At 43.9% G+C, this 12903-nt stretch overlaps 1 protein-coding gene across 4 annotated transcripts in view; it reads right to left on the bottom strand.

The window, feature by feature from the left end:
• The window catches only part of ATP9B (ATPase phospholipid transporting 9B (putative)), a 302332-nt gene extending 289730 nt beyond the window's left edge, over positions 1-12602 (bottom strand). For 2 of the 4 annotated variants that reach the window (XM_048840067.2, XM_048840070.2), the window contains exon 1: positions 12389-12601. In XM_048840067.2, coding sequence (XP_048696024.1) covers positions 12389-12483 — 95 coding nt within the window. In that variant the 5' untranslated portion in view covers positions 12484-12601. Of the gene's footprint in view, positions 1-12388 lie in introns of all 4 variants that reach the window. The other 2 variants (XM_048840068.2, XM_048840069.2) reach the window with 2 other exon arrangements.
• Between the last annotated feature and the right edge of the window lie 301 nt (positions 12603-12903).

Genomic DNA, 12903 nt, shown 5'->3' with positions numbered 1-12903 from the left:
GCATATCTTTTAGAAAAACATCCAAAACCCATTATCTGCTCTAATTTAGGTAACCTTTTATGACTGCTAACAGGCTTCTTCTCAGCCCAGAATTTTCAAAGCACCGTGTGTTATGGCCAGTCCTCCTCCTGTCCCTGACAAGTCTCTTCTACCACTGACACACCCCAACACCAGGAACTGCAAGGGGTAGCAGTGAAAGGTTACGTACACCAGTCCTATAATGCCACTGAACTGTGGGAATTCTCCTGGGGGCAGTTCTGTCCATTTTACAGTTCCACAGAAGTTGCATGAAGAGGTTTTAGTAGGGACTAGAAAGTGGCCCCCCTAATATGACAGACCCAAGTTTCATCCATTTAGCCACACTGCCTTTCAAAATAAACATGCCAAATCTATGCATTCAGCTATGCTGTCTAACCACTAGACACTCCTGCCACACCAGGAAGAGAAACCAATATTCCTGGTTCCCAATAGCCTCTGATATTTAATAAGTAGTAGTATAAAATGTGTTGCATCCCCATTTAGCAGCTACTGCACATGAAGCATAACAGCATATATAAGCTACCAGCTACTTTAGTTCAAGTCACAGAGGTTAGTGCTGTAGATCAAAAGGCCCTAGTTTCAACCAACCTTGCTGGTATGACCCCAGGTGGGGAAGGAGTGTAAATTCCACTTGATGAAATCTGGTCTATCAACTTGCTTCTTAAAAAAAAAGCTATGCATATACACACACAACACATTAAAAGAACGCTACATTTGCAAAATCCTCAAGCACTCAAAACTTAGGAAATACCAGTGTTAACATTCCACCATATACATTATGATGGTCGTCTTATATGACTGGGGGGCATGGATCAGCGTTCACATCACACTCCCCGTCAGTACCCAGCACAGACTGGGGAAGCTAATGATCCAACCAGCAGACCAAATTTGGTGATGGACCCTGGTCTACATGTCACTTAAGGTGCATTGTACATACGGAGTTTTGACTAACCCAAGTGCACATGATATTTGCAAAGAAGATGATGATGACCTGATTGTATATAATTGCATTTCAAGACCCCCGGCCTCATTTTGTGCACTGTATGGACAATGAGTAAGTTAGAAGGTTGCAAGAAGAGAATGGGCTCTTGTGTTTATGGCATTAAATTGAGTCCCAGGAAAGAAACACTTTATCATAGAGTCATCATAGAATCTTAGAACTGGAAGGGACCTGAAGAGGTCATCTAGTCCAGTCCCCTGCACTCAAGGCAGGACTAAGTCTTTATCCCTAGTTCTGCCTCAGACTTCACAGGTAACACTAGGCAAGATTAACAGAATGCACCCTCCAGGGGACAGAACTAAAGTAGAACTTGGGGCTTGAGCTTCAGGGCTGTTTCACTGCTGTGTAGACTTCCGGGCTCCAACTGGGCTCCAGGATCCTGTGGGGAGGGTGGGTGGGTGGAAAGTGAGAATACAGAAAGGAATCTGTACAACAAGCATCTTTTTTATACCAGGCTGCAACCAAGTTATTTCCTCTCCTGTATAGCCTCTTTCTGTAGTTTTGGTGGCATTTCACTCTTCTCCACCTTTAATGTTCTTTTAAATAGAAACCATCAGTACCTTATTAAACTTAAGAGTTTATTCTCACAAAAATCAGGAAATTCAGAGTTGAAGTTCCCACATTAACTTTAACTCTGCTCCCTTATGCATTCATATAACAACAGAATTTTTCATTACATAACAACATATCACGTATTAGTCAGCCAATGCAATAAAATGGAAAGTAATAGCTCTTTCCATTACTGTACATGAATCAACATGGCACATTATTACTACAAATGCCATTAAGGTGAATTTTAACAGTGTTCCACCAATAAGACTGAGTAAATTGAATTGCTACTAGAATTTCACATTGCTCCAGATGTTAAATCATGAATAATTTTTAGTGAATGTGGGGTCCATGTAATAGCACTGCAGATCTGAATGAGTATGTACTATATTCTTGCCACAGAAGCTGCCTTAGCCCTAGTGGAATGTGACTAGTTTGTAGCACTCTTCAATACATAGTCTAACCCATTTGAACAAGTGTTGTGATGAAATAGCCTGACCCTTACTATTATCTTTTTAAGAAAGGTAGTTGGGGGACTTCCTAAAGTCTTTAGTCCCATTTAAATATAATGTTAATGCCCTTTTAGCATCTTACATGCAGAGTTTTGACTAACCCAAGTGCACGAGATTTGCAAAGAACACCCGGTAGACTGATTAACTAGTTAAGATGGAAGTCACTTACCACCTTCGGTGGGAATTTAAAAAAGATCTCAAGTCGTCTAGAAGTAGACTGTAAAAGCATCTTCTGTCACTGATGTGTTTAGAGACCATTCATATAGCTTTTTGGGGGACGTGGGGGGGGGGGTTGAGTTGATCTGTTAGGTGGTTGTTTTGTCTGCCAGATGTTCAGCAATAGGGAAAAATATTGCCATAGGTGCACCAGTCCCATACTTCCTCAGCTTCCTTGTGGTTGTATGGAATGACCCCCTTCCTGTTTGTTCACATCAAACATAACTCTTGCATTGTCAGTAACCACTTGGACTATTTTGTCATGTAAATGAGGAAGAAACTATTTGAGAGCCAAATGGATTACCCTCAATTTGAATACATTCATATGTAGTAGTTTTTACAAGGAAAAGTCTACATTGCCCACGTTACAGCACAGCCGCTGCAGTGCGGCCTGGGCAGTGTAGACATGCTTTAATCGCCAAGGGAGAGCTCTCCCACTGATTAAAAAATACCCCGAACAAGTGGTGGTAGCTTTATCGCCAGGAGCACGGCTCCCGGCGATAAAGCGCTGTCTAAACTGGCGCTTTTCAGCTCTAAAACTTTTGCTGATCAGGGGGTGTATTTTCACACCCCTGAATGACTAAAGTTTTAGCATTGGAAGTGGCAGTGTAGACACAGTCTAAGTGTTTCCAATGACCATGAGTTGTTAGGTTGTTGAAGTGAGTTTTCCATCCCAGGCTGGGCACATATGAAGTGACAGTTGTGGAGAACTGAATGCCACTCCCTTCAGGATGTTGTAGTTTCATGTCCACCACAGGGATAGGCGCAATTTTGGGAGAGTTAGCTTCAACTACGTCTAAATTTGGCAGACAATGTTCTGTCAGCCAACCACTGTAGAGCTCTCATTCTGAGATGAGTATATAAGATTACATATGATGTCAAGGCCATGAGACCCATCAGCCTGAGAAGAAGTGGCAGGGATTCCTTCGAAATTTGAGAATGGCAGACGGAATCTTGAAGAATGTTTCCTCTGGAAGGAAGGCTCTTCCTGCTTGGGAATACAGAATCATACCAACAAAAGGGACTCTCTGTGTAAGAAGGTGTGATTTCTTCCAAGTCCCAATTTCTCAAAAGCGAACATGTGCAGTCCATGCTGATGGTCAGAGACTCCCGTGATGAAGTCATCCAAACAGAAGTAAATGTAAATATCCTGTCTCTTCAGATGTTCCGCCATGTTCAAGAGGCCGTTTGTAAAAACATAAGAGGTGATAGAAAGGCCAAAGGGGAGGACACGTAGTGATCCTCCCTGGCCAGTATGTGAAGGTATGATAGGTACATGGAAATATGCATTTTTCATATCAAGAGGTCCAAATCAATCTTGAGTAGACATGGAGGGAATTACAGATGTAAGAGAAATTCAGGAAACTGACCTCTCTGGTGAAAGAGCTGAGCTTTTACAAGTCCCAAATAGTTTGCAGATCTTCCTCTTCTTTTGGGATCAGAAAGTATTTCGAGTAAAATCCCTTTCCTCTGAATATCTCTGGTGCCTTCTTGATGGCCTCTGCTTCCAATAAAAAGCAAACTTTTATTCTTAGTAGGTTTTCATGAGAGGGCAGAGAAGGGACAGGGGTTGGGGGAGGAATGAAGTTGAACTGTATTGAATACCTTCGTGCATTATTTCTAGGATCCACTTGTCTGTGATGATGGTATTCAATTGCTGAAATAATAGGAGAATTGATCTCCAAAGGTGGGGGAGGAAGTAGATTGATCTAAGATTGGTTTGTAGCTCTCGTGTCTCATGACAAAACTGTGGTCTAAAGCCTGGAGTAGAAGACGAAATTGTGTCTATTTTTAGGATGAAGCTAAAACCTCTTTCTCCTCTGTTGTTGACAATGAGATTGTTCCTGTTGGTAAGGACACCTCTGGCTGAAATACAAAGATGAAGATGAGGAACGATAATGCTGCCTGTTGTATCTGAAGACCAGTGCTACAAACTTTCTCCACTCAAGAAAGGCATCTTGAAATCACCGTGGATAGTTCTCTGAAAAATATCCACTCAATGTGCAGCAGCAGTCAAAAAGCTAATAGAATGTTAGGAACCATGAGGAAAGGGATAGACAGTAAGTCAGAAAATATAACGCCACTACATAAATCTATGGTATGCAGACAAATTGAATACTGCTTGCAGTTCTGGTTACCCCACCTCATAATATAGATACTGAGTATTAGAATTGGAAAAGGTATAGAAAAGGGCATCAAAATTATTAGGGGGATGTAACTGCTTCCACATAAGGGAAGATTTAAAAATAATGGACTACTCAGCTTAGGAGAGACAACTAAGGGGAGATATGATACAGGTTTATAAAATCATAAATGGTGTGTAGGAAGTGAAAAGGTCATTGTTATTTACCCCTTCACATAACACACAAAGCAGAGGTCACCCAATGAAATTAATAGGGAGCAGGTTTAAAACAAACAAAAGGGAGTACTTCTTCACACAATGCACAGTCAATCTGTGGAACTCATTGCCAAGGGGATGTTGTGAAGGCCAAAACTATAACTTGGTTCAAAAAAGAATTAGATAAATTCATGAAGGACAGGTCCATCATTGGCTATTAGCCAAGATGATCAGGGATGCAACGCCATGCTCTTGGTGTCCCTAAACTTCTGACTGCCAGAAGCTGGAACTGGACGACAGAATGGATCATTTGAGAACTGCCCTGTTCTGTTCATTTCCTTTGAAGTATCTGGCACTAGCCACTGCTAGAAGACTGGAAACTGGACTAGATGGACCATTGGTCTGACCCAGCATGGCCATTCTTATTTTCTGATGTTCACAGAATCTGAACAAAAAACAAGTGATTGTAATGTGAAATCAAGGTAATTATGAATGAGGTATTCAAACTCCTGTGAAATTTTTGGTTCAGATTACAATCAGTATGTGTTTTCCTGCAGAATGTTAGGTGCTTATTTACCTTTATTTCCACAAACTGAAGATCACTAAATATTTTTAAAGAAAACTGTCTTGTACAAAGCTTCAGCTTTCATAATGTAATTTACAGGGAGCATTGGGATTTTAAATATTTCTTCGCTTAACACTAAGATCTGCTTTAAAAAGCTGTTAAATAAAAGCTAGATGCATTTATTGTCTCTCTCCCCCAAAAAACTCTGTTCCTGCTGACTGAGTAGTAGATTAACAATTCAATGTATATGAACAAAAGTTAAACATTTATGGTTTTATCATCTTTCTATTCTGAACAGTTTTGTCACCACTTGTCAAACCAAACAGACATGGATAAGCACCCTAATGGCAGATCTATACTTAAAATACTGGTGCACTTGCTACTACACTGACAGTAGAGCTTCTCTCATTGGTGTACTTAACTACCCCCTTTCACGGAGGTGGATTATGTTGACAGGAGAAGCCGTCCCATTGATATAGCGCTGTCTACACCAGCGGTTAGGTCAGTATAACTACATTGCTCAAGTGTACATTTTTCACATCCTGAGCGACAGTTATGCAGATGTAAATTTATTGCTTAGGCTTGGTCTAAGAAACACAGTATTTCTCAGCAGTCTTGGCTTTCTAAGAATAGTTGTAGTTGAGCGAGAGAGAGAGAGAAAATGAACAGTATCTATCTATTATAGTTTCTCCCATCCCCCCAAAACAATGAACACGATGGCCTTTGTTTATTTTTCACTCAATCATATGAATTTCCAACCAAAATAAGGATATATGAGTCAGCTGACAATACTACAGAATTGTATAGCTAAACTATCTTGACAAACAGAAAACAAGAAATAGATTCTGCCAATTCAATCCTATACTTTATCTTTCTTTCCAATAAAAAGTGAGTCAGACTTTTTTTTTTTAAATACTTCAGGTTTTAAAGATGTAGAGAAGAAATATGCAGGACTTAGTGGTTGGTTTTGCAGCACTGGAGTTTCTGAACTACAATACATGGCACACACATCCCTATTCTAGCACCAGACCACCTTGACACAGACTACGTCAACAGAAAGGACTACTTTTCCTGATAATACAAGTACTGGTGGATCACTAGGGATGCTTTACCAACATCAGTGTGGACTGGTCAGGGAAGGTGCATGACACACATCTTTAAGAACGCAGGACTGTTCAGAAAGTTGCAAGCAGGGACTTTCTTTCCCAATCAGTCGACTACCATTGGGAATGTTGACATGCCAAAAGTGATCTTGGAAAAACCAAGCCTACCCCTTGCTCCAATGGCTCATGAAGCTGTACACCAGCAACTGCAACAAGGAGAGTTTCAACTACAGGCTCAGCAGTTGCAGAATGACAGTTGAATGTGTAGTATAGACCAGGCCAAATATGAATTAAGGTCACATTCATTTTAGGTGAATCTGCTTGACTTTTGTAGGGGTTATGGAAAGTCCAAGCATTCTAGCTAAGCCTTTGGATTTTCAGTTTGACCACGTCTTCAATGGTCACATGCAGAGGGAGAGATATGGATTGGTTTTGGAGCACAAGAGGAAATACTTTCTGGTAGTCTCTTTCCTGATCACCTGGAGCCTGCTCCGGAACAGATCTGGTCAGGAATATTCTGAGAAACAGGGATTTCACAGGAGCTTCTTGGGGCTTCTACCAAACAAACAACCCTGGAGCTGGCAATCCCAGGACACAGAGCTCCAGGACAGCCACTCCATGAGAACAGCCCCAGAGCTTGGAATCCCTTGGCACCAGGGACTGCAGTTGGGGAACATCATTGCTGCAAAACCATCCAGAGCCACAGTCTTGTGTAGCCGGAGGTGATTAACAGCGCTGCACCCTTACCAGGGCTTCCAGGCTCCATGCCACCGGAACTGGAATCCTGGAACAGGCATCCAGAGTCCACAACTACAGGGCAGCTACACCATATGGAGTGTCCTGGTGCCAGGGATCCCAGGGCTTCCACAGTCCATGGCTGTGGGGCAGCCTCACCATGCAGACTAGGGCCAGGGATACATAGGACTTCCAGACACCCAAGCTGCCGGATTCCCACAGCCTGGGGAGTCAGGTGCCTTAGGAGTTTGAAAGACTGGGGGTCCTCAACTCCAGAGCATTCTGCATAGTGGACTGCCCCAGAGCCACAAACCCTGGAAGACTCAGCATAGAATCATAGAATCATAGAATATAAGGGTTGGAAGGGACCCCAGAAGGTCATCTAGTCCAACCCCCTGCTCGAAGCAGGACCAATTCCCAGTCAGCTGCTGACTGAGCTTGACCTGATTCTTTGTCAGTTTCGCTGAGCCTATGAGGGAAGGGCAGCAATGAAATTGAGCCAACTGGGTAATTTCACTTGGTATTTAGTGGTGGGTCACAGTGAAACTTAACAGAATCAGTCAATTTCAATCAGCATACTTCCTTTCAGACACACAATGTGGGAAATTTACCTTTTCTGAGAAATTTCAAAACGTCAACATTTCCTGTAAAATTGAAATTCTGAGGTTCAATTATTTCTACTCCTGAGCTGCCACCATCCCCTTCCCAAACCTGCCATAAAAAGAGGAAGGATATAAAAATTAATAGCTAAAATGATTACCCGCATGCCAGGAAAAATGGGAGTCTGAGAAAACTCACCTTCCTGGCACTGTCCAATTCCACCTCATTTTGCATATCCATAAGTCTGCCCTCCAAAGTTGTAGTATAAATATACCCAGTCCTGTACGGCAAACTGAAAATTTAAACTTCTTTGCAGCCCCTTTAAGATAGCTTCTTTAAGGTCATTAACTGATATTCTCAATTTGCCCTGCCAAACCACTTCCTTCCAATAGCAGAAAAGCTCTGATCCTGTATTCAGTTTTGGGAAAAACTAAAACTCTTTAGTATCTGTTTTAAAGTGAAGGACTAATGCCTTGTTTACACAAGGAAATTGTGTTGTCTAGAAATTAGTTAAGTTTGTGTAATCCTCTTGTGTATAAGTTACTTTAGTTTGAGAAGTACCTTATATCAATTTAATTTACACCAATTCCTTAGGGTCCTCAAACATTGCTAAGACCAATGTTCTTCCTCCTACAGTACAAAAGACGATGACTGCAACACACAAAGCAAGGTAAAAGCAGCAGCTCCCTGCTACATTTAGGTACTGTGTCACCAACTGCTCCAGAATATATACAGAATCGTAAGTGACTGAAAGAACAGGAGTATTTGTGGCACCTTAGAGACTAACAAATTTATTAGAGCATAAGCTTTCGTGAGCTACAGCTCACTTCATCGGATGCATTCAGTGGAAAATACAGTGTGGAGATTAATATACACAGAGAACATGAAACAATGGGTGTTACCATACACACTGTAACAAGAGTGATCACTTAAGGTGAGCTATTACCAGCAGGGGAGCGGGGGTAAACTTTTGTAGTGATAACCAAGGTAGGCCATTTCCAGCAGTTGACAAGAATGTCTGAGAAACAGTGGGGGGGGGGGGGGTGGAAGGGGGAATAAACATGGAGAAATAGTTTTACTTTGTGTAATGACCCATCCACTCCCAGTCTCTATTCAAGCCTAAGTTAATTGTATCCAGTTTGCAAATTAATTCCAATTCAGCAGTCTCTTGTTGGAGTCTGTTTTTGAAGTCTTTTTGATGAAGAATTGCCATTTTTAGGTCTGTAATCAGAGTGACCAAAGAGATTGAAGTGTTCTCCGACTGGTTTTTGAATGTTATAATTCTTGACGTCTGATTTGTGTCCATTTATTCTTTTACGTAGAGACTGTCCAGTTTGACCAATGTACATGGCAGAGGGGCATTACTGGCACATGATGCCATATACCACATTGTTGGATGTGCAGGTGAATGAGCCTCTGATAGCGTGGCTGATGTGATTAGGCCCTATGATGGTATCCCCTGAATAGATACGTGGACACAGTTGGCAAGGGGCTTTGTTGCAAGGATAGGTTCCTGGGTTAGTGGTTTTGTTGTGTGGTGTGTGGTTGCTGTTGAGTATTTGCTTCAGGTTGGGGGGCCGTTTGTAAGCAAGGACTGGCCTGTCTCCCAAGATCTGTGAGAGTGATGGGTCGTCCTTCAGGATAGGTTGTAGATCCTTGATGATGCGTTGGAGAGGTTTTAGTTGGGGGGTGAAGGTGATGGCTAGTGGCGTTCTATTCTTTTCTTTGTTGGGCCTGTAGTAGGTGACTTTTGGGTACTCTTCTGGCTCTGTCAATCTGTTTCTTCACTTCCCCAGGTGGGTATTGTAGTTGTAAGAAGGCTTGATAGAGATCTTGTAGGTGTTTGTCTCTGTCTGAGGGGTTGGAGCAAATGCTGTTGTATCGTAGAGCTTGGCTGTAGACAATGGATCGTGTGGTGTGGTCTGGATGAAAGCTGGAGGCATGTAGGTAAGCATAGCAGTCAGTACGTTTCCGGTATAGGGTGATGTTTATGTGACCATGGCTTATTAGCACCATTGTGTCCAGGAAGTGGATCTCTTGTGTGGACTGGTCCAGGCTGAGGTTGATGTGGGATGGAAATTGTTGAAATCATGGTGGAATTCCTCAAGGGCTTTTTTTCCCATGGGTCCAGATGATGAAAATGTCATCAATGTAGCGCAAGTAGAGTAGGGGCGCTAGGGGACGAGAGCTGAGGAAGCGTTGTTCTAAGTCAGCCATAAAAATGTTGGCATACTGTGAGGCCATGCGGGTACCCACAGCAGTGCCACTGATTTGAAGGTATACATTGTCCCCAAATGTGAAATAGTTATGGGTGAGGACAAAGTCACAAAGTTCAGCCACCAAGTCAAGAATTATAACATTCAAAAACCAGTTGGAGAACACTTCAATCTCTTTGGTCACTCGATCACAGACCTAAGAGTGACCATTCTTCAACAAAAAAATTCAAAAACAGACTCCAACGAGAGACTGCTGAATTGGAATTAATTTGCAAACTGGATACAATTAACTTAGGCTTGAATAAAGACTGGGAGTGGATGGGTCATTACACAAAGTAAAACTATTTCCCCATGTTTATTCCCCACACACACACACACACACACACACACTGTTCCTCACAGGTTCTTGTCAACTGCTGGAAATGGCCCACCCTGATTATCACTACAAAAGGTTCTTCCCCCACCCCACCCCGCTCTCCTGCAGGTAATAGCTCAGCTGATCACTCTCGTTACAGTGTGTATGGTAACACCCTTTGTTTCATGTTCTCTGTGTATATTAATCTCCACACTGTATTTTCCACTGAATGCATCTGATGAAGTGAGCTGTAGCTCACGAAAGCTTATGCTCTAATAAATTTGTTAGTCTCTAAGGTGCCACAAATACTCCTGTTCTTCTTGCGGATACAGACTAACATGGCTGCTACTCTGAAACCTGTCATAAGTGACTGAGTTCAGACCCTAATAGGTTAAATAAAATCTTTTTGTTCATCAAGTCCTAAGAGCAACACTGTATCTTCATTCTGAGTTATCCACATTCCTATAAAATAAACCAAGCTCGAATTAGAACAGCCACACTGCAAAATAACACTCAAAATGCACAGAGTGATTATGTTAGTAACTGACAAGTTGTGTTAACTCAAGATATACTCTATACACCAAAGGTATATCTACACTGCAGCTAGGAGCAAGCCTCCTAACCAGGCAGACAGACTCATATTAGCAGGGCTTGAGCTAGCATGCTAAAAATAGCAGTGTTGACATTGCAGCTCAGATGGAACTCAGGCTCTCAAGCCCGGGGTCAGGTGGGCTTGAGAGCCTAAGCTCCAGCTCAAACCATAGCATCCACACTGCTATTTTTATTATGCTAGCTCAGGCCCAATTAGCATGAGCATGTCTACCTGGGCTGTGAGGTCTGATTTCAGATGCCGTGTAGACATACCTCTACAGGTTAGCCAAGTCAAGTTAAAAAGCACTACCACATTCAAATTAAGATGTGTCATGCATGGACAGGACTCAAATTTGGAACTAAAATCAAGTTCTAACTCAAGTTAATTATGCCACAAAGACAAGCCCTTCCTGACTTGCTGAAGGTCACAATGCAAGCCAGGGTCAGAGCAGGGAAGAGAAGCCACATTCCTGAACTAGCCATGACACAGTGCTCCATCATGTTTTAATAAATATTTCTGTCTTTATTTTAAGTAAAAATAACACAAGTATGCCCTGATCCTGCAAATACTTAAGCATGTGCTAAGTTTTGTGCAAATGAGCAATTTCATCGATGTCACATAAAACTGAGCACATGCACAAGGGAATGCAAGATTAAAGCCACCTTCTCTGCAGCTCACACTACAATGTAAGGCTCTTTGAATTGCTATGTAAAAATAGTAAAGGTACATGGTTAAGACAAAAAAGGCATTATGTATACATTGCGTGGTAGATTAGCGAAACAGACTTCTTTAAAATCTTATTTACTTTGCACTATTTATGCTACTTGTTCATTTTCTTTTTTTAATTTTTCAGCTCAGTCAATGAAAATAGGCTCTCTGTGCCACTGCTGATGATGAAAGTAACCAGTGTTCACATTTAAAACCAAATACATAGTTATCAACTTTTTTTAAATGAAAGTTAGATCACATTTCAGATACCACAACGGCTTCCTAACCCTCATGCCCAACTTCATGGCTTCACAATCTCCCCTGACCGCTGTGCACATCAACAGAAAACAGGACAAATGGACCCACTTACTGTGGGAATAATGACACTACCTATGGATGATGGGGCAGACAAAGCCTCCTTTGTCAAACACAGGAACGACAGGAGTGAGACTCCTCTCCACAGCCCCTTACACTAGGCTTACAGGACACCTGAGGCGTCCCTCACCCTCTCCTCCCTCGGAACCCCTCTGACTCGACCCCCCCAGCCGCGCTGAGAACTGGAGCAGTCACCTCACACACAGCTCCCCTGAAACCCTCACTCCCCCACCCCCAGGCCAGCAGGGAGACTCCCCCACCCCCAGACACACACAGCCGATGGGAGGCCTGGCAGTGCCCGGGGCTGCCACCCACCCCCACGCTTCACCCCTGCCCCACAGGGAGCGGAGAGAGGGGATCCCAGCCCCGTGGAGGAGCCTGCGAGGTGGGGCGGGTCTCGCCAGGCCAGGGCCCCTCCCATCCCATCGCCACGGAGCTCAGGGGTTCCCTTCCACGCCCCGCCCCGCCCCAGCCCCAGCCCGTACCGGTTGTGCCTCTGCGCGGCGGGGACGCTAGTGTAATAGGCCGCTCGCCGCTGGGTGCTGCGTGGCACCGGGTGCAGCGGGATGTGGTCCGCCATCTTGCCTGCCCGGAACCGGCTCCCGTCCGTGAACCGTCACCCGACGTCACCCTGCCGCGCAAACATCACGCGCGAGGGACTGCCGGAGACACCTGACGTCACCCGCAGCTGATGGAAGGGGCGCTGCTCGGCGCGGCTGGCATAGAAACAAGTGGGAGGGGCTTCTGCGGCTGCCCCACCCACTTGCCCGTAAAAGGCGCGCGCTCCCGCGCTCGTTCTCCAGTTCCCAGCGCGTGCGGGTGGAGTGGGGGTGCCCTGTCGGGGGCGGGGGGGAAAGGCTAACGCAGGGATTTGTGGCGGTGCGCATGGGAGGGAGGAAAAGCAGAGGGGTGGATAGAGGCTGACTGCGGGGCTGCAGTGTTGCCTGGGGAGGGGACTGTGCATGAGGTGGTGGCTGAGGGGTGCAGGGACTAGGAGCGG

Source organism: Caretta caretta, chromosome 2 (assembly GCF_965140235.1).
Source record: "Caretta caretta isolate rCarCar2 chromosome 2, rCarCar1.hap1, whole genome shotgun sequence".
Taxonomy (NCBI): Eukaryota; Metazoa; Chordata; order Testudines; family Cheloniidae; genus Caretta; species Caretta caretta.
This window is presented reverse-complemented; position numbering and strand designations above follow the sequence as displayed.